The sequence below is a fragment of the Nuphar pumila genome, chromosome 1 (assembly GCF_984573655.1).
Source record: "Nuphar pumila chromosome 1, dmNupPumi1.hap1.1, whole genome shotgun sequence".
In the NCBI taxonomy this organism is placed as follows: Eukaryota; Viridiplantae; Streptophyta; class Magnoliopsida; order Nymphaeales; family Nymphaeaceae; genus Nuphar; species Nuphar pumila.
The window spans coordinates 53427372-53446139 of NC_143249.1; the positions used below are offsets into that span (position 1 = coordinate 53427372).

General features: G+C 37.0%; 1 protein-coding gene across 1 annotated transcript; it reads left to right on the top strand.

The window, feature by feature from the left end:
- Positions 1–16010: 16010 nt before the first annotated feature.
- LOC149848931 (uncharacterized) lies at positions 16011–16952 on the top strand. Its single transcript, XM_090005866.1, has one exon. It carries the CDS (start codon positions 16011–16013, stop codon positions 16950–16952), a length of 942 nt encoding a protein of 313 aa, XP_089861992.1.
- Positions 16953–18768: the final 1816 nt, after the last annotated feature.

The following is an 18768-nucleotide window of genomic DNA, read 5'->3' on the forward strand; positions in this document are numbered from 1 at the left end:
CTTTGTATTGTTATTTTTTTTCATTATTATTCTTTTTTTGGGTTCTTTTCTTTATTTCTTTTACCTCAAGCACCCGCGTAGGGTCGATTTGCTTATAGCAAAATCGGCCTACTCATGTGCAAAATCGATGGAAATCCTTATTCCAACATGTTTTTCCCTTCTTCTTTTTTCCTTAATGTTCGATCTCTTGTTCCATTCTTATATTATACTACTTACAATCCAGCATATCCTCTCATGTGTATTGCTGTTCATATGGGTTCCAGCATCTCTGTAAGAAGATTTTGAATCTCTCTGGTTTTGTTTTTTTTTAGATCATGCGATTTTGTTTTCTTTTTTTTTTCTTCTCAACTCACGCTCTTATTTTTGTATCCTCTCTTACCTCTGACATCCATTCAGCATCCCAGCATCGCTTTTATCTTCATTAATTTCACGTGGTGTTATATTCACCCAAACAACTGGGCATCAGTATTTCGCAGACTTCAGCATCTGCCATGAAATCCCCTGACCGCCGGACAATTTTTTTTTTCTTTGTTTTTCGGGACTCACGTTTGATTTATAGAGGGGATGGGTCCTATATGGGTTTATTTTCCTCCCACACTATAGTCCAGCGCCATCTGCATTATGTCCTCGAGCATCCATGCCAGTACATTCTTCATCCCATCTTGTGTTTTTCATGATAATCCTGGCATCATTTGCATTTTGATCGTTCTGTATTATTCAATGACCATTATCATTGCACCTAACATAGCATTCATGTTTTATTTACACCTAAATTCCTTATGGCATTCCACTTAATCCCTGTTATATTGCATCCCGTTAAATTCATCATTAACAATGTAAACTTTTTGTAATTATGCAATCCTGGTGTCATGATCACCTTATTTTGTGAGCTAAGTCTGTAATTGATATTCGTAGCATCAGATTATCTCTATGCTCAGTTTCATAGCCCCTGCATCCTGTATCTAAAGTCTGTTTGAAAAACAGTATGTCACCTTCAACTTTATCACAAGGCCTTAGTGTGATGCTATCTTTATTAATTTGGATCCCATCGAACCTACCCCTGGTCACATTTTGAGGCCATAACATTGTTTTAACGATCAATCATCTTAGAGATATTGCCTATAAACTAATCGCATCAGTGGAATAACAAACACTGGACGTTGCTGCTCTGGACCTAAAGGCTACATATCTGGAGGAGGGATTCCAGACTTTCTCAAGGCTTGTTCAGAGCTAATCTCATCAGTTGGATCTTGTGGTGATCGTGAAAATTCTGTGGAAGAAGATTTACTCAGTGACATATCAGAACTTGTAAATACCGATCTACAACAAATTTGTGAATTGTATGAAGTTGTCAAATACAGATCTGATCGGATGCCTGTTTTCTGCGTATGGTTCCTGTATATATAAGAAGAAATGGTGGTCTTTTGGATCATGTGAATATCACTTAAAGAAATCTTGCTTCTTTTTCTCTGATCTTGCTGGTTGTGACATGGCCGGAAGGTAAGTGGCTCCGAGGTTGGAAATTATATTCTGCAAAATATTTTTTTTCTGTTTAAATAGAAATATCTTTCTCTTGTTAGCCCTAACCATTGTATCCACAGGAGGTCATATCTTTGACATTGCGTACCATCAGATAATTTCTTTTCAATGCATTAACTTTGTCATGTAGCATTAGTTCTAATGTTTCTGGATGCCCCATTAATTTTTTTTTTTTGTAACTGTTTTAGTTATTTTAGGCCGTCAGCATATAACTCAATTGCTTGTGTTCTACCTCAAATGTCTGATGACTGTAATCATGTGTCATGCCGTGACCTCTTAAATCCGCTTTGTATCTGCACTATTCAAGTAGCATAAACCATAGCAACACCTTGCTGCGCCAGCCCCTATGCGCACCACCCACTATTCATTTTATTCTTTTTTTTTTTAGCCTTTCAGCTGAATATAAGCATCATTTCCTTTTCATATTGTGCATGATTTTCTGTGATAATTTCAAATGAATGAACCAGATCGATTTAGTATAGATGTTGTTACAGTCCTGTTAGTGCATTTTCATCTTGTTTGTGTTTATGCTTAATTGGTCTCCAGCTTTGAATCTTTAATTTTTCTGTTTTCTTTCCCTGTTGTTATTGCTCAAAACTATCTCAGTCCAGGATTGTCCCCTGCTAAATGCTCATCTCAGATATTTTATCCAATGCATGATTTCCGTGATACTGATCCCTATATAAGTTGTGCATTTGTACTTTCATTTTTTTTTTGTACAACCACCTTCACATGGCTCCACCTGCATTTTAGGTTCATGGTCTGTAATAAACATCAGATCAAGTGTTGATTTTCTGCAAATTTTTAGTAGCCATGTTTGTTCTATGTTTCATAACCCATTTTCATCTCCTGTGTATTTCCATATCATACAACCATGTACAGTTTTACATTGCATGATGTTAATATTCTTGCATATTGGTAGGTCTTATATCCAATTTTAGTTGACATGTCACATTTCGCACATCTGTGTAGTTCAATTTATGATTGTGCTTGGTCATGGCAACTAAAAGCATACCCTTAAAATCGAATTCCTGCTGTTGAAATCCCTGTAAAAGCCATGTTTCATTGTGGGAGCGGAATTTCCCCTCCCCGGTTTCAAATACTGTGAATCTAAAATTCATTCCACCAGCTTCCATTATCAGGCTCTATGCCTAACTGCAGAAGGTAGGAATTTGATGTTATATTGCCACTTTGGAGAAATTTGAAAACTATGCTCGATATGACACTATCATACTCAGGTCATCTTGGTTGATATTAACTTGAGGAATCAGGCTGGTTAGGCTGCTGCGTTCGCCTGTTAAAAGACATCTGCTGCAAAAGGACATACATTCTAGAGAGCTCTATGCATTTACACTTTGTTCACCGTTGCCATTTTTTTTTTTTTAGCCTAACTCTCTAGCTTTCCAATATAATTTTTTTTTGTCCACATGATTGTACACAACAGCCCATGGCTACTGTAGCATCATCATGTGCATGTTCTATATACCATGTCTGTTACTTTCACAAATAAAGGCACAGTCACATCTTTTGTAGCACTGTTGTACGCCCATCTTACACCAAGCTACAACTTCGCTTGGCCACCACTCTCATGTCCAGTTGTGCTCTCGTTGTTGCAAAGTGTTGCATACCCCGTTCTGTCAATATTCACTTGTATACCATGTCCATGCCTACAGATTAACTAGTCATTGGTGGATTAGTTAGGAATGGATATCTTCAGCTATATAACATATAGCAGTTACATTCACCTTTCTTACAGCCACCTATTGTATCATATCTACAGCTCTATGACCCAATTAAAAGGGTAATATCTAGAGTCTTATACATATAGCCCAAACATACATTTTTAGCATATTACACCTGCATCTTTGGACATGCATTTCTTCATTCAATTTATTCCAATATATGTGCTTCCTTATCCATGACATGTTAAAATTTCATTAAGCTAAAGCATAGATATAACATTATCTCATCTTGCATATAATACGATGTCTCCGTTGTATATACATATATTCCATGGTTTGTGCTAACTTTGCCTTTTGCAGGAAATACATCAAAAATGCAATTCTCTTCTTTAGAAATTCCTTATTTAATGACATAATAGTTAGATGGTCATGAGAAACTTCATTTTTTTCAGTTTTTAGATTAGAATGCATGAGCATATAAATATCATGAATTGTCTGTTTCATATCATTTTCGCCTTATTTCTCAAATTCTCATAATGGTGAAACACGAATGGCACGTGCACCATTTCGTAAGAGGTAATTAATCCTAAGTTGATGATCTACATCAACGGCCATAGTCGGGATGTAAACAAGACTTAGTGTTTTTTTCTTTTATGAAATAACACTTGATCCACACTGGATCCCTCTTTTCAAAAATCATCATATTTTCAAATATTTCTTTCTTTTATTAGAGTTTAACTTAAAATTGACTCAAAATATATACCAATGGCCATAGTCAGGGTATATTGAGAGTTAATTTCATTTTAAACTCTATAAAAGCACAAAAATATGTTTTATTCTTCACCTGAATCTAAATATAGATTATTATATAATACATCCAATGACCATAGTCAAGGATATATTATATCTTCAATCTTGTTTTAATTCATCTAAAGAATGAAATAGCTTTTCAAGATCCAATTTCAAAATTCTTCAAATTCATTCATCATTTAGGATAGAACTGCATCATATTTTTAAAATTCCTTTTTCAAAAACTCCAAGTGGTGTAAATATCTTCCTCAATCTATCTTCAATTCTTATAAGATCCGATTCATCCTTTCATTTTCAAATTCAATTTTATTTTCAATCTCAAAGTTCAATTTAACTTTGAGATTACAAAGTCATTTTTATATTCAAATTCAAAATCAGATTTCAAAGTTCAATTTGACTTTGAAAATTCAAATTCATTTTATATTCAAAACTCCATTCAAAATTCAAGTCCAATTTGAAATTCATTTGTATATTCAAGATTCAAATTCTAAAATTTCATTTTCCAAATTCAATTCCAATTTAGAAATTCTTGATTCATCTTCTTCAGACTTCAAATTCAAAGTCCCATTTGACTTTGAAATTCATAGTTCGATTCAAAACTTGGATGTTCCTAATTCAAACAATTCTAAATCCATTTTAGGATCCAGGATTCAACACTCACTTCGGATCTTAGACTACAGATCCAATTTCCTTATAGGATCCAGGATTCAACACTCACTTCGGATCTTAGACTACAGATCCAATTTCCTTATAGGATCCAGGATTCAACACTCACTTTGGATCTTAGACTTCAGATCCAAATCCATCTTAGGATCCAGACTTCAATTTTACTTTGGATCTTAGATTTCAAATCCGAATCCATTCTAGGATCCAGAATCCAATTCCAATTCTAGATTTCAAATTCATTTTCAGATCTCATCTGAACTCCCTAAATCCATTTCTATTTTTTAAAATACCATTTGATTTTCTCAGATCCATTCTAAGATTCAAATTCAATATCACTTCAAAATTTCATCTTCTTCTCCTAAATCCATGATTGAATTCAAAGTCCATTTCTGACTTTGAAACTTCATTTCTTTTCATTTCAGAGCTTCAAATCATTCTGTCTCAAAGCCAAGATCTATTCTTCCAAACTCTAAATTACTTCAAAGACTTAGAACTTCTCTGATCTATCTCAAGTTCTAAGTTAGATTCAATCACTTCTTCACTCCCTTATCAAGTTTATCCCTGAAATACTTGGAAATTTCTAAATCAATTTTTAAAAGAGCATACATCCTTGCATTGCACAAACATGATTCTTTGTGCATTTAGAGTTAGAATAAATTCTTAGATTATATTTAGGTAAAGCAAAAGGGCATAGATTCGATCCTTGGTTCGATTACCCCTGGTAAAGGCGCCAGGAACGGTCGAACCTCGTACCGACGAGCGAATCCCGTCTCTCCATTTTTCCCGCAAATATTTTCAAAACGGAGGCGAGTTATTTTCTAAATATTTTCAAATCAAGGTCAAGTGAAAACCCGCAAAAGAATTCCTCTTCTCTCTCTCTTTCTTTCTTTTCTCTTCTCTCTTTCTTTTCTTTCTTTTATCATTCTCCCTTCAAAAAGGAGGAGAATAGAGGTTAGAAAAGGGAAAGAGAAGGAAGAGAGAGAAACCATAAAGAAAAAAAAAATTGCGATGATCACAGGTGGTGATTCTATAATGATGGTATTAGAGTGGTGATTATCTAATGAAGGTTGTTGGAGTGGTGATTCTTCAGCAATGCCGTTAGAGTGGTGACTCTCCAGCGCTGCCGTTAGAGTGGTGATTCTCTAACGAAGCCATTAGGGTGATGATTCCCTAATGATGCGGTTGAAGTGGTGATTCTTCAATAATGCCGTTAGGGTGGTGATTCTCTAACGATGCCATTAGGGTGGCAATTCTTTAATAATGTTGTTAAAGTGGTTATTCTTCAACAATGTTGTTAGGATGGTGATTCTCTAATGATGCCACTTGAGTGGAGGCTCTTTGTTTTATTGTCGGAGTGGTGAGTTTTTGTATGGTGTGTTAGAGTGGTGATTCTTTAATAATCACTACAAGAAAAAAGCCAAATAGCGATGGAATTTTGTGACAGAATTTTTCCATCGCAAAGTTGCGATGGATTAGCGAGAGTAACACATTCATCGCTAACTTCATAAATATTTATGAAATTAGCGACGAAAAAACATCCGTCGTCAACTTCGTCGCTACGTTGCGACGGATTAGTGACTAAAATTTTATGTCGCAAAACCCATCGCACTTAGCGATAGAATAACTTTGTCGCTAGTTAGCAACAAAGTTTGCAATGGAAATATTTTGTCGCTAAATCCCGATGTAAAATGCTCGCTGATTAGCAACGGACAAGCAACTGAAATATTTCGTCGCTAGTCCATCGCAAACTGTCGATGTAAATCCCCCTAGGGCACGAAATAATTTTTTTTTTACTCTCACCCACGCCGCTCTCTCTCTCTCTTACATGCGCCGCTTTCTCTCCTCTCTCCGGCTACTGCCCCGTCCCTCTCTTCGGCTACCGACGACCGCCACACAGTCTCTCATGTAACTCCCTCCCCCAGTCTTCTTCTTCTTCATCATCTCCTTCTCGCCCTTCCTCTTCTTCATCTTGTTTCGGCAAGGGCCTCGCCCCTACCGCCTGCCATTTTTCAGCAGACCGGCAGGGGCGATGCCATTGCCGCCTTTTTCCTTGGTCAAGCAGGGTCGAACCCTCCTACCTCTTTCTTCTCTATCAGGCAGGGGCGTCGCCCCTGCCGCCTGTCATTTTTCAGCAAACCGGCATAGGCGATGCCCCTGTCGCCTTTCTCCTTGATCAAGCAGGGTCGAGCCCTCCTGCCTCTTTCCTCTCTATCAAGCAGAGGCTTCGCCCCTGCCGCCTTATTTTCCAGCAGGGGAGATGCTCCTGCCTCTCTCGTTTTTATGGTAGGCAGGTGCAAAGCCCCTGCATGTCTCTATTTTTTTTTTTGCAGGCAGAGGCAATGCCCCTGACGCCTTTGCAGTTTTCGGCAGGGGCGAAGCCCCTAGCGCCTTTGTAGTTTTTGGCAGGGGCGAAGCCCCTGCCCCCCTTATTTACCAAACAAGCAGGGGTGAGGGGCCATACCCCTACACATGTTTTTCCTCATCTGACATGGGCGATCCTCCCTGCCGCCTCTGGATTTTTTTGGTAGGGGCCTCGCCCCTGCCTTTGTTTTCCTTAGGCATGCAGAGGTGAGGCCTCCTGCCACCTTTGGATTTTTGGCAGCCCCCTACCTCTTTCCTCTTGGTCAGGCAAGGGCTTTGCCTCTGCCGCCTCATTTTTTGACAGGCAGGGGTTCACCCCCTGCCTCTGCCACCCTCTCCTTTGTGATGCAGGGGCCTTGCCCCTCCCTCGATTTTTGGCAGGGAGGGCGAGGCCCTGCCTCCTACAGTCTGGCAGGGGCCTCGGCCTCTGCCGCTCGGGTTTTTTGATAGGCAAGGGGCAAAGCCCCCGTGTCTCTGTGTGTTTTTGACAGGCATGGGGGTGCCTCGATTTTTGTTTTGTTTTGTTTTAATCTGTTTTAGCATTCAACTAAGTTTTTGGTGTGATTTTCAGCAGGTTTTACTGTTTTTAAGTAAATATAAGGAGCTTTGAGCATTGTACTTGTAAAGGATTTCCGGTGAAAAGCAATTCAAATCGGGTAAATACCCGAGGTGAGTAAGTGATGCAAGCACATCACTTGTTATTTAATTTATTAGATGCAACACTTTTTTGTTCACACACTTACTTAGTTGTAGATATTTAGGACTGCTTTGATGGAGTTTGGAGATCATGATGAGCATGACTTTAATGTATGAGAATAGAAGTGTTCTTATTTTTGAAGTACGGATTCCATGCTAGGCATGATAGTAGTTAGCGGGATATTGGAGTATGTTTGCTGCAGGTACATGTTTGATATTATTTTGATATGAATGATTTGAATGTATTGTAATGTTTGATGTTTCTGTATCCATGCTTGCATGAATTTATTTTCCATTTGATTATGCCTTCTATGTGAAATTGTATCATAATTTTTTTGTTCAAATGAATATATTTGTGTCATCATAGCATTATTGAGATTTTCTTTTAACTAGTGATGAAAATATTTGTAATATTTTAGGACAAAATGACTGCAAACCGTGAATGGATGTATCGTAGAATAGTTGATAATGAGGTGTCACATAAATATATAGATAGTGTTGACAATTTTATTGAATTCGCAATGACAAGTGTCAGTACAGTGGATTCTACCGGTCGGATCAGATTCCCTTGCACGATGTGTAAGAACAATCGATTTGTGGAACCTCATGGCGTTAGACATCACCTATACAGAAAGAGTTTTGTTAGTGGTTATCAAAATTGGATGCTTCATAGTGAAGAATTTTGGAATAATTATAATGCAAGGGTGGATGTGGTGCACAATAATTCATATGTCGACCTGATATTTGATGCCACACGACCAGAAATGGGTTCTTCTTTGGGACATAGTGATGCACCAACTGGGGTAGAGGAAGAAGCAACAAACGATGCAGCTAGTACATTCTATGACTTACTTAGAGATGTTGATGAACCACTGTGGAATGGTTGCGGGAGTCATACTATCCTGTCTGCAGTTCTTCAACTACTGAATTTGAAGTGCGAGTTTAATTTGAGTCAATCATGTTTTGACCGTTTGTGCTCTATTGTGAAGAGTATGTTGCCTAAAGATGAAAAATTACCACAGAATCTCTACCGTGAGAAGGTTATGGTCAATGCTCTAGGTATGGGGTATCAAAAGATAGATGCTTGTCCCAATCATTGCATTTTGTATTTTAAAGATCAAGAAAAAAGTAGATCATGACCATCATGTGGACATCCTCGGTTCAAGCCAAAGACAAAGGGAAATGGTAGCACAAGGTCAAAAGAAGTGTCGTATAAGTCACTCCGCTACTCCCTCTCACCCCTAGATTGCAACATCATTATATGTCTTCGAGGATAGCTAAATAAACGATATGGTATGCAAATAAAGTTTGACATGATGAAGACAAGATCATACATCCTGTTGACTCAGAAGCTTGGAGGCACTTTGATCGTACTCATCAGAACTTTGCTTTGGAAGTAAGAAATGTTAGGTTAGGTTTATGTACAGATGGATTTAATCCATTTGGGGGTAGATCAACCCCATACTCGTGTTGGCCAGTATTTGTCACCCTATACAACCTTCCTCCAAGCTTGTGTATGAAGCGTCAAAATATTTTTTTGTCTCTATTGATCCCTGGTCTGACGTCTTCCAGGCAAAATCTTGATGTATATTTGAGGTCATTGATTGATGAACTGAAAATACTGTGGGATGACGGTGTTTTGACGTATGATGCCCACAAAAAATAAAACTTTAATATAAAGGTTGTTGTTTTATGGACAATCAGTGACTTTCCTGCATATGATATGTTATCTGGTTGGAGCACACATGGGAGGTTAGCATGTTCGTACTGCATAGAGGATACAAAATTGTTTAGATTGATGCATGAAAAAAAGTTGTACCGGTTTGATTGTCACCGTTGATTTCTACCCAGTGATCATCTGTTTCGACGACAAAAGAATGTGTTTCGAGCAGACACAACTGAAATGGAAGGTCAACCAACAAGGTTGTCTGGCATAGAGATTTTAAGAAGATTGTGATACTTTTCATGTGGACTGACAGATGCCCATAGGGCAATGCCCTTTATTGGATTTGGAAAAGATCACAATTGGACAAAAAAATCTATATTTTGGGAACTACCATATTGGCCAATGTTATTGATACGACATAATTTAGATGTCATGCATGTGGAGAAAAATGTGTTCGATAATGTATTCAATACAGTAATGAATGTGAAAGGGAAAACGAAGGATAATCCAAAGGCACGTATGGATTTAAAAGTGGTATGTAAAAGATCAGAATTGAAACTCAAAGAGTACAATGACAAAGTACTAAAACCAAAGGCAAGGTATGTGCTTGGTACAGATCAAGTAAAGCTGGTATGTCAATGGTTGAGACAGTTGAGATTTTCAGACGGCTACGTTTTTAACATTGCTCGGGCTGTGAAGATAGACGATAGACAATTATATGGGTTAAAGAGCCATGATTGTCATGTCATTATGTAACGGTTGATACCCCTAGCATTTCATGATATGTTAGACAAACCTATATGGGGGGTACTGTCTTAGTTGAGTAGATTTTTTAGAACATTGTGTGCAACTGAAGTTGTAGTATCTGAGGTAAAGAATCTAGAGGAATCTATCATAACTACTATTTTTCAGCTAGAGAAGATATTTCACCAACATTTTTTTATGTTATGGAACATGTGGTCATACATTTGCCATATGAACTTTGAGTTGGTGGACCTGTGCAATATCGGTGGGTGTACCCATTTGAAAGGTATATGTTTATTTAAATTTTTATTTTTAATACTATTGAGAAATTTATTGTAATCCAAAATGTATTTTGTTGACAGATGCATGTTTGACCTCAAAAAAAAGGTTCAGAATAAAGCAAGAGTAGAGGACTCTATTTGTGAGGCATACACCTTGGAAGAAATTTCAAATTTCTCATCTATGTACTTTGAACCTCACATTCTAATACGTTACACATGCCCACCTCGTAATGATGATGAAGAACAATTAACTGTAACTGAGAAATTGTCTATATTTCAACCACTTGGACATGCATTTGGCAGTTGCCGATCAAGACTCTTGGAAGATCGAGAGCAAGACGCGGCACAAATATATATCCTTTTTAATTGCTCAGCAATCGAACCATACATTGAGTAAGTATAGTTAATACGTAACATTAAGTTCTATACGTGTGTACATGGTTCAGTAAAATATATTTATGTTAAGTGTAGACGATTTGATCTGGAATTGCGAAGAAACTTTTACAACTCACTGATGCAAAAGTACAAAAAGAATGTGAAAATAAATTTGTGGCATGGTTAAAAGAGTTGGTAAGGACGATTGTATACATTTTTCCTTTTATACAACAATAAGATACTTGTCGTGATCATAGTCCTTGTTTGTGCTTGTAGGTCCACCATGGTGATGTTAAAGATCAAGAAATATGTGATTTACAGAATGGTCCTTCTAAAGTTGTGCAGTGTTATAACGGGTACATCGCAAATGGTTATCGTTTTCATACAAAAGACTACGGTGTCAACAAGTCAATAATGAATAGTGGTGTGTGCGTCAAGGGTAGCATCTATGGTAAAAATAAACATGACTACTATGGTGTTATAGAAGAAATAATGGAGTTGACTTACTTAGGAACAAATAATAGGTTAACTTTATTCAAGTGTCAATGGTTTGATCTCACAACAAATAGAGTCGACAAAGTTTTAGGCATTGTGGAAATGAATGGTAAGTCAAGGTTTGGAATATATGAACCATTCATATTAGCCTCACAAGCTCAACAAGTGTACTATATATCATGTCCGACTACAAGGAAGTCAGATAGAAATGAATGGTGGGCAGTTTGTAAGGTGAAGTCCAAACTATACTCAGAGTATGATCAGTTACAGGAAGACAAGATTGATGAAGAGGGTGAATACTATCAATCAGATGATATGTATGACTTCTCTTATGGTCACGATGCCGCACATGGTATGCATGTTATATCTCCATTAGCTGATGGCACATGCATGGAAGAATGTGATCCAAATGATATACGAAGTGGATAGACGTTAAATAAAGAAGAAGAAGATGATGACGAAAAGGAGGAGGAGGAGGAGGAGGAAAAAAACTATGAAAGTCAGACAAGTGATGATGAGTTATTCACGAGCTTGTGAAATACAACTTGTAATACAATTTGATCTAAATGATCTAAATGATTAGAATGATTTGAATGTATGAAAATGTATTGTATTGATTTGAATATATTGAAATATGTTGCAATGTTTGAATGTCTTACATGAAGTTTTTTTCAATTTCATATGAATGATTTGAATGTATTGAAATGTATTGTATTGATTTGAATATATTGAAATATGCTGCAATTATTGAATATCTTGCATGAAGGTTTTTTCAATTTGATCTGAATGATTAGAATGATTTGAATATATTGCAATGTTTGAATGTCTTGCATGAAGGTTTTTTCAATTTGATCTAAATGATTAGAATGATATGAATGTATTGAAATGTATTATATTCATTTGAATATATTGAAATATGTTGCAATGTTTGAATGTCTTGCATGAAGTTTTTTTCAATTTCATATGAATGATTTGAATGTATTGTATTGATTTGAATATATTGAAATGTGTTGCAATTATTGAATGTCTCGCATGAAGGTTTTTTCAATTTGATATAAATGATTAGAATGATTTGAATATATTGAAATGTATTGCAATGTTTGAATGTCTTGCATGAAGTTTTTTCTAATTTGATATGAATGATCTGAATGATTACAATGATTTGAATATATTAAAATGTATTGTAATGTTTGAATGTCTTGCATGAAGGTTTTTTCAATTTAATCTAAATGATTAGAATGATATGAATGCATTAAAATGTATTGTATTCATTTGAATATATTGAAATGTGTTGCAATGTTTGAATGTCTTGCATGAAGTTGTTTTTAATTTCAAATGAATGATCTGAATGATTAGAATGATTTGAATGTATGAAAATGTATTGTATTGATTTGAATATATTGAAATGTGTTGCAATATTTAAATGTCTTGCATGAAGTTTTTTTTTCAATTTCATATAAATGATTTGAATGTATTGTATTGATTTGAATATATTGAAATATGTTGCAATTATTGAATGTCTTGTATGAAGGTTTTTTCAATTTGATTAGAATTATTTGAATATATTGAAATGTATTGCATGAAGTTTTTTTTCAATTTGATATGAATGATCTAAATGATTTGAATATATTCAAATGTATTGCAATGTTTGAATGTCTTGCATGAAGGTTTTTTCAATTTGATCTAAATGATTAGAATGATATGAATGCATTGAAATGTATTGTATTCATTTGAATATATTGAAATGTGTTGCAATGTTTGAATGTCTTGCATGAAGTTTTTTTCAATTTCATATAAATGATTTGAATGTATTGAAATGTATTGTATTGATTTGAATATATTGAAATGTGTTGCAATTATTGAATGTCTTGCATAAAGGTTTTTTCAATTTGATCTGAATGATTAGAATGATTTGAATATATTAAAATGTATTACAATGTTTAAATGTATTGCCAGTACATTTTAATTTGTTAGAATATGGTTCGTGGAAGACACAATCGTCGAACACCCAGTGGTATCCAGTCTGAGCCTTCATCTTCACGGGCTCCTTCGATAGGTATATCATTTAAATAATTATATATTTGATTAGTTGAAATCTACATTATATGAATTTATAACTCATTGTTATATAGGTGTTGTTTCGCCTACACATGACCCACATACGTCAGATGCAAGGTCTTCTCCATGTGACCCACGATAAGTAATTCAAATAGTGTATATCGATGGTCGACCGTAAGTATTTCATTGTCACTTGTTCAATATTTAACTTATAAAAAATGTATATTGACGGTCGATTATTAATGTGTATCTTTTCAAGTGCAGTGCGAGGTTTGAGCAGCAAGTAATACAAGGAATTACGAAGTCATTACTGCATCATCTTCCAGGACCGGTAGCACAATGGAAAGAGTACCCGAGAGAGGTGTTGGACAGCTTAATTTCCTCATTCATGGTATGCAATCATTTATCATAACAAGCAGTGTTTTATTGAAATATGTGCTAATGTTCTGAAAGTATTTATAGGCCTCTCATTGCTTCGCGAGTGTAAACGAGGAGAAGGACGCGAGGGTAGTGTGGCAAAATGTGGCTGCCAATCGATTTGCCGACATGCTACACAATATGAAGACTGCGGCAAAAAAAATAGCTGGTGGGATAGATGATCAACTGCAGTGGAGGAGCCATGGGCTGGCTATTGTCAGAAGAGATTATTGGGAGGGCATATGCGACAAGTGGGCGAGCAATGATTTTTGAAACCGCTCAGAAAAGGCTGCACAAAATCGATCAGCGATGCCCGATGCGCATCTACACACAGGTGAATCTAGGACTTTTGGGAGCCACCAGAAGAAAATGGTAAGTCATCAATATATATATATATATATATATATATATATATATATATATATATATATATATATATATATTGTCAAATTTGTGAGTATTTCTGCATACTTATTATTCAATTTTTTATATCATGTCACATTACAGGAAGTAGAAAAAGGAAGCATTGTACCTTACAAGGATGTGTTTGTTGAAACACATAAACGTAAGAGCATGGGAGATTTTGTATCAAAGAAGGTGAGAGCAACAACGGTATATATTTATTGTATTAATAATCATTGTAATATACAAGTTACTTTAAATTATGTTATCATAAACATTGTAATTATTAATTCATATTCTAATTTTTATTTTACAAGAGTCATACGAGCAGCAAATGATGCAACGATATGGCGATGACTCCACTCAGCATCCATCTTTTGATCCTGCAGCATGGGTGACTGTTATAGGTGAACCCAAAAAGGGTCGTGTGTTCGAGTTTGGGAGTAACATGAACACCACACCAGTCATTGCCTCCTGCAGCCCGGGCTCATAGAGTTCTCCCGCCAGCATCAACTCCCAACATCCTATTGACCCTGTTGTGTCTTGGGATGGTATTTATTAGCGTCTTGAGGACAAAATGCAACACTTTTTAAATAATGTAATTTCCAACCTTGTACGTAATGAGTTGTGCAACTTTTTTCAGGAAAGTAGAACTTCATCTACATTCAACATGAGCTCAGGTACCCATCAGGTATGCATGATTGAGTTGCTATAAATTTTTTCTTATAATTTTGTTAATGTCATTTTGTTTATTACTAGTCTATTTGTCATTCAGTCATTTACTTTGTTGCATTAGATTAGATGGATTGCATATAATTTATTTTATTATGTTTTGTTTATAAATACTAACATTTTGGTTCTCTTTTGTAGGATGTTGGAGATGATTAGCGTAGAGGAACTGATGGAGGCATGGAGGAAGGGGCGGATCGAGAAAATGAAGAGGATGATGCCCAAAATCTTGGCGAGGATTAGATTTTTTTTGTTTAATTTGTTTGACAAACTTGTAACTAATTATAACTTCGCAAGGACTGTACTTGGTAGTTAAAGTTTGCTTAACTTAGCATTTCTGTTTAATTTGTATGCATTTTTTATTTGTACTATTTTTTTATAAGCAGGATATATGAATTGTACAAGAATTTTTTCTCGATTTTCAAAATATTTTAAAAAATATATTTTTATAACAAATTAGCAACGGAGTAGCGACGGATAATATCCATCGCTGCTCCATCGCCAATTTGAGGTAGTCGTTGGTTTGCAGTGAAATTTAAACTATCGCTACTTCATCTCTAATTAGCGACAAAAATTAGCAACGGATATTCATCCATCGATAAATGGTTGCGATGGAAATAGCGACAGATTAAATTATGTCGCTTAACCAAATCGATCTCTGTTTAACGATGAATTCGCGACGTAGATGATTTGTTGCAACATAGCGACGGATTGGCAGTAGATAAATTTTATCGCAATTTAGCGACTAGGGTTATGTGATGGATGATATCTATCGCAAAATTCATTGTAAACATGTACAACGACGGATTAGCGACGGATAGCATCCACCGCCATTACGCATTTTTCTTGTTGTGAATAGTCGTCTAGAATGGTGATTTTCTAGCAATAGCGGCCTTGTATGGTGTTGTTTGAGGTTGTTCGAGGAACATGTTCGTAGATTGTGTTGCTGCACAATTGAGTTGCGATGTGGCATTTGCCCAAGTTGTGTGTAGTTCGCTCGTTGGCTTTTGAAAGATTATTGTGATCATTATTTATCGAGCTTAGTTTCCAGACCTATCGATTAATCATTATGTCTTTTTGTCCTAATAGATGGCATGGAAGGTCAGGTGCGATGATATCATAGGCACTGTGAGCAACCTTGTGGAGGTTGTGCAACAACAAGTAGTTGCAATGCAACAGATGGATGTGAACCTTCAACACGTAGCCCGAGGTGGGCGGAACATAAGTACAATTACCTATAAGCTTTTCATGGAATTGGATCCTTCTGCTTTTAAGGGTAAGACAGACCTTGAGGTTGCGGAGTCATGGATACGTGAGATAGAACGTATTTTTTGTGTTCTGAATGTCCTAGAGGAACTGAAGGTGAACCTTGGTACCTATCATTTGAAAAACCACGCTGAGAAGTGGTGGGACACGATCTCTTCGGTTAAATTCAAAGACAAGAATGTTATGTGGGATGAATTTATCAAAGTTTTTAATTCGGCGTATTTTCCTAAGCATGAACAAAGTAAGAAGATGCATAAATTTCTGGACCTGCAACAGGGGACGACGACCCTATCTGACTATATTACTAAGTTTCGTTGTGTGGAGCGATATTGTCCAAATGTTTATGTCTCAGAAAAGGAACGAGCAATGAATTTTGCTCGTGGTTTGAGGCCTACTCTAAGAACCCAGGTGTTCACTAGTGAGCCAAAGTCACTCGATGAGGCTATAGAGGTAGCAACTCTATTGGAAAAAGACCGGGTTGAGCAACAAACCAAGATTCATGAGCATGTCAGCGAGAGGAATCCCAGTAGGAAGGAGTCCTCGCCACCTACTAAAAAGCGAAAGCGTCAGGAAGGACATCAGAACTGCCAGCAAAGGCAATCCCAGCAACCGAATGTCCAGCGACTGTGTCGACGATGCGATGAAGATCATCTTTTTGGAGTTTTCCCTCTCTATGATGGCAAATGTTTCAAGTCTGGACAACCGGGGCATATTGTTAAGTTTTGTCCAAGGAAGTCCACTAGAGACTTAGTAGTTGCCGACTAGGCACCATCAGAGGAGATCTGATCATTTTGTCATTGTTTGATGTTTGTGATTTCGCAGACGAAATCCCTTTTAAGGAGGGTAGGATGTAAGACCCGTGAATTTTTCTGAGGAATTCAATGTTTATGTAATTGCAAGGTGTATACTTTTGTATGTTTACGAGGATGGCGCACGCATAATTAGATATAATTTGAATTATGCTTTGAATTTCGATTCATAATGAGCGAGGTCCAAAATTGCGTAAGTGAAATGTACGAAGCGATATGAGTACAATTCTGAATGAATTAACTTCTGAAAAATTAAGGGTAAATTCATAATATATGTATTTAGTTTATTCCCGAATTTGAGACCCAAATGATGAAAAAAACTCGTCAATGCATGTGAATTTCTGGAAAATACATATCGATAGTGCACAGGTCACAATGAGAGTAATTCTCGCAAACGATGGAAAATTTTACAAAGGAGCTTTGAAAATCTAGTGGTGATTGAGAATTTAAGAATAAAATATGTGGTGATATCGTAGGTTTTAATTAAAGAATTAAAAAGAAATTTCTCACCTTTGTTCTATTTATTTATTTTATCACCTTTGAGTTGGGTCCGACCAGAGGCAACCCAAACCCATAGGGAGATCCAAAAGCTTGGTCGACCCTCTAGTAGGACATTTTTGGTCTTGGTGGACCAGCTAGTCAAGGGTTGACCAGCTGGGCAGTGGCATGGGTGTAAAAACCCATCATCCTTTTTGAATCCTAGCCGTGGGTTGGCCAAGTGGGCGGCAACCCATGGCATTCTTGTAAGAACTTAAGTGCAACCTAAATGGTGCACTTCTAGAGGCTGGAAAGGGGCAGCAGCTTGGGGGCTCCCCTTGTAAATTTTTAAAGTTTTAATGGTCTTTTAAAACCTCAAGAGATAGCATTTTTTAAAGGGTTTTGAATGATTTCAAATAGAGAAGAATGATTGGCCTATTGGGAGACTATGGGGGGCGTGAGCCACCCCAGCTCTTCATCTTTCCTCAATGCATCCAAGCCCTACATCCTAAAACCCTAAAGTATTTATGGTTTTAAAGAAATGAGGAGAGAGAAGGTTGGGCGATTTTCACTCCTTCTCTCTCTCCTCTCTTGCTCTCCCCTCTCTCCTCTCTTGCTCTTCCTCCATCCCCATTGTTGAGCTCCCCTACTTCTTGCTAGTGTGTAGGGTTGGATACTACGTGGACTCCACCCTAAATGCCCAAGCAAGAGGAGGCCCTCTTTGATGTTTTGAAGCCTTTGGAGGTGAGCTACCACTTTCACATTTACATGTTTATGATTTTCGTGCAGCAAGCTCTCGTGTCTTTCCTTGTTTTTATATGTCTTACTTATCATTTTTCTCCTTCAAGTATTTGCAAGTGTGGGGTAGCATGGAACCATTTTTATTTCCTTGTGTTTTCCTTTGTTTTTGTTTTTGTTTTATTTTCCTTCTTTTGTGGTTGGTCTCGTGGTAACCTACGGTCCTGCCTGACTATGGCAGCGAATCCGGGCTGCTATGGGGTTGTTCGTTTGGCAAGAAGGCCATGGACTATCCCTATGCTCAACAACCTTACCCAGTCGGCCAGTCCTTCTTGGGTCCGGGTGTGGCTGGCCTGGGTTAGCCGAAGCCGAGCCAAGATGGTCTAGCACCATCTTCTTCTATTTTGTTTGGTCGTGGACGTCCAGGCAGCTGGACATGTCCAGCATGGGAGACTCCAGGCCGACCACTATCGGGTCAGCCTGGGGTGCCTCCCTTTTTCTTTTTTTTGTTGGTCTTACGCAATCCCATAGCCGAGCCCTCAACTTAGGTGGTTGTG

What these genes read in the sequence shown, in the direction of transcription:
- LOC149848931 (XM_090005866.1), top strand. Translation starts at nt 16,011, where the DNA reads ATGGCATGGAAGGTCAGGTGCGATGATATCATAGGCACTGTGAGCAAC.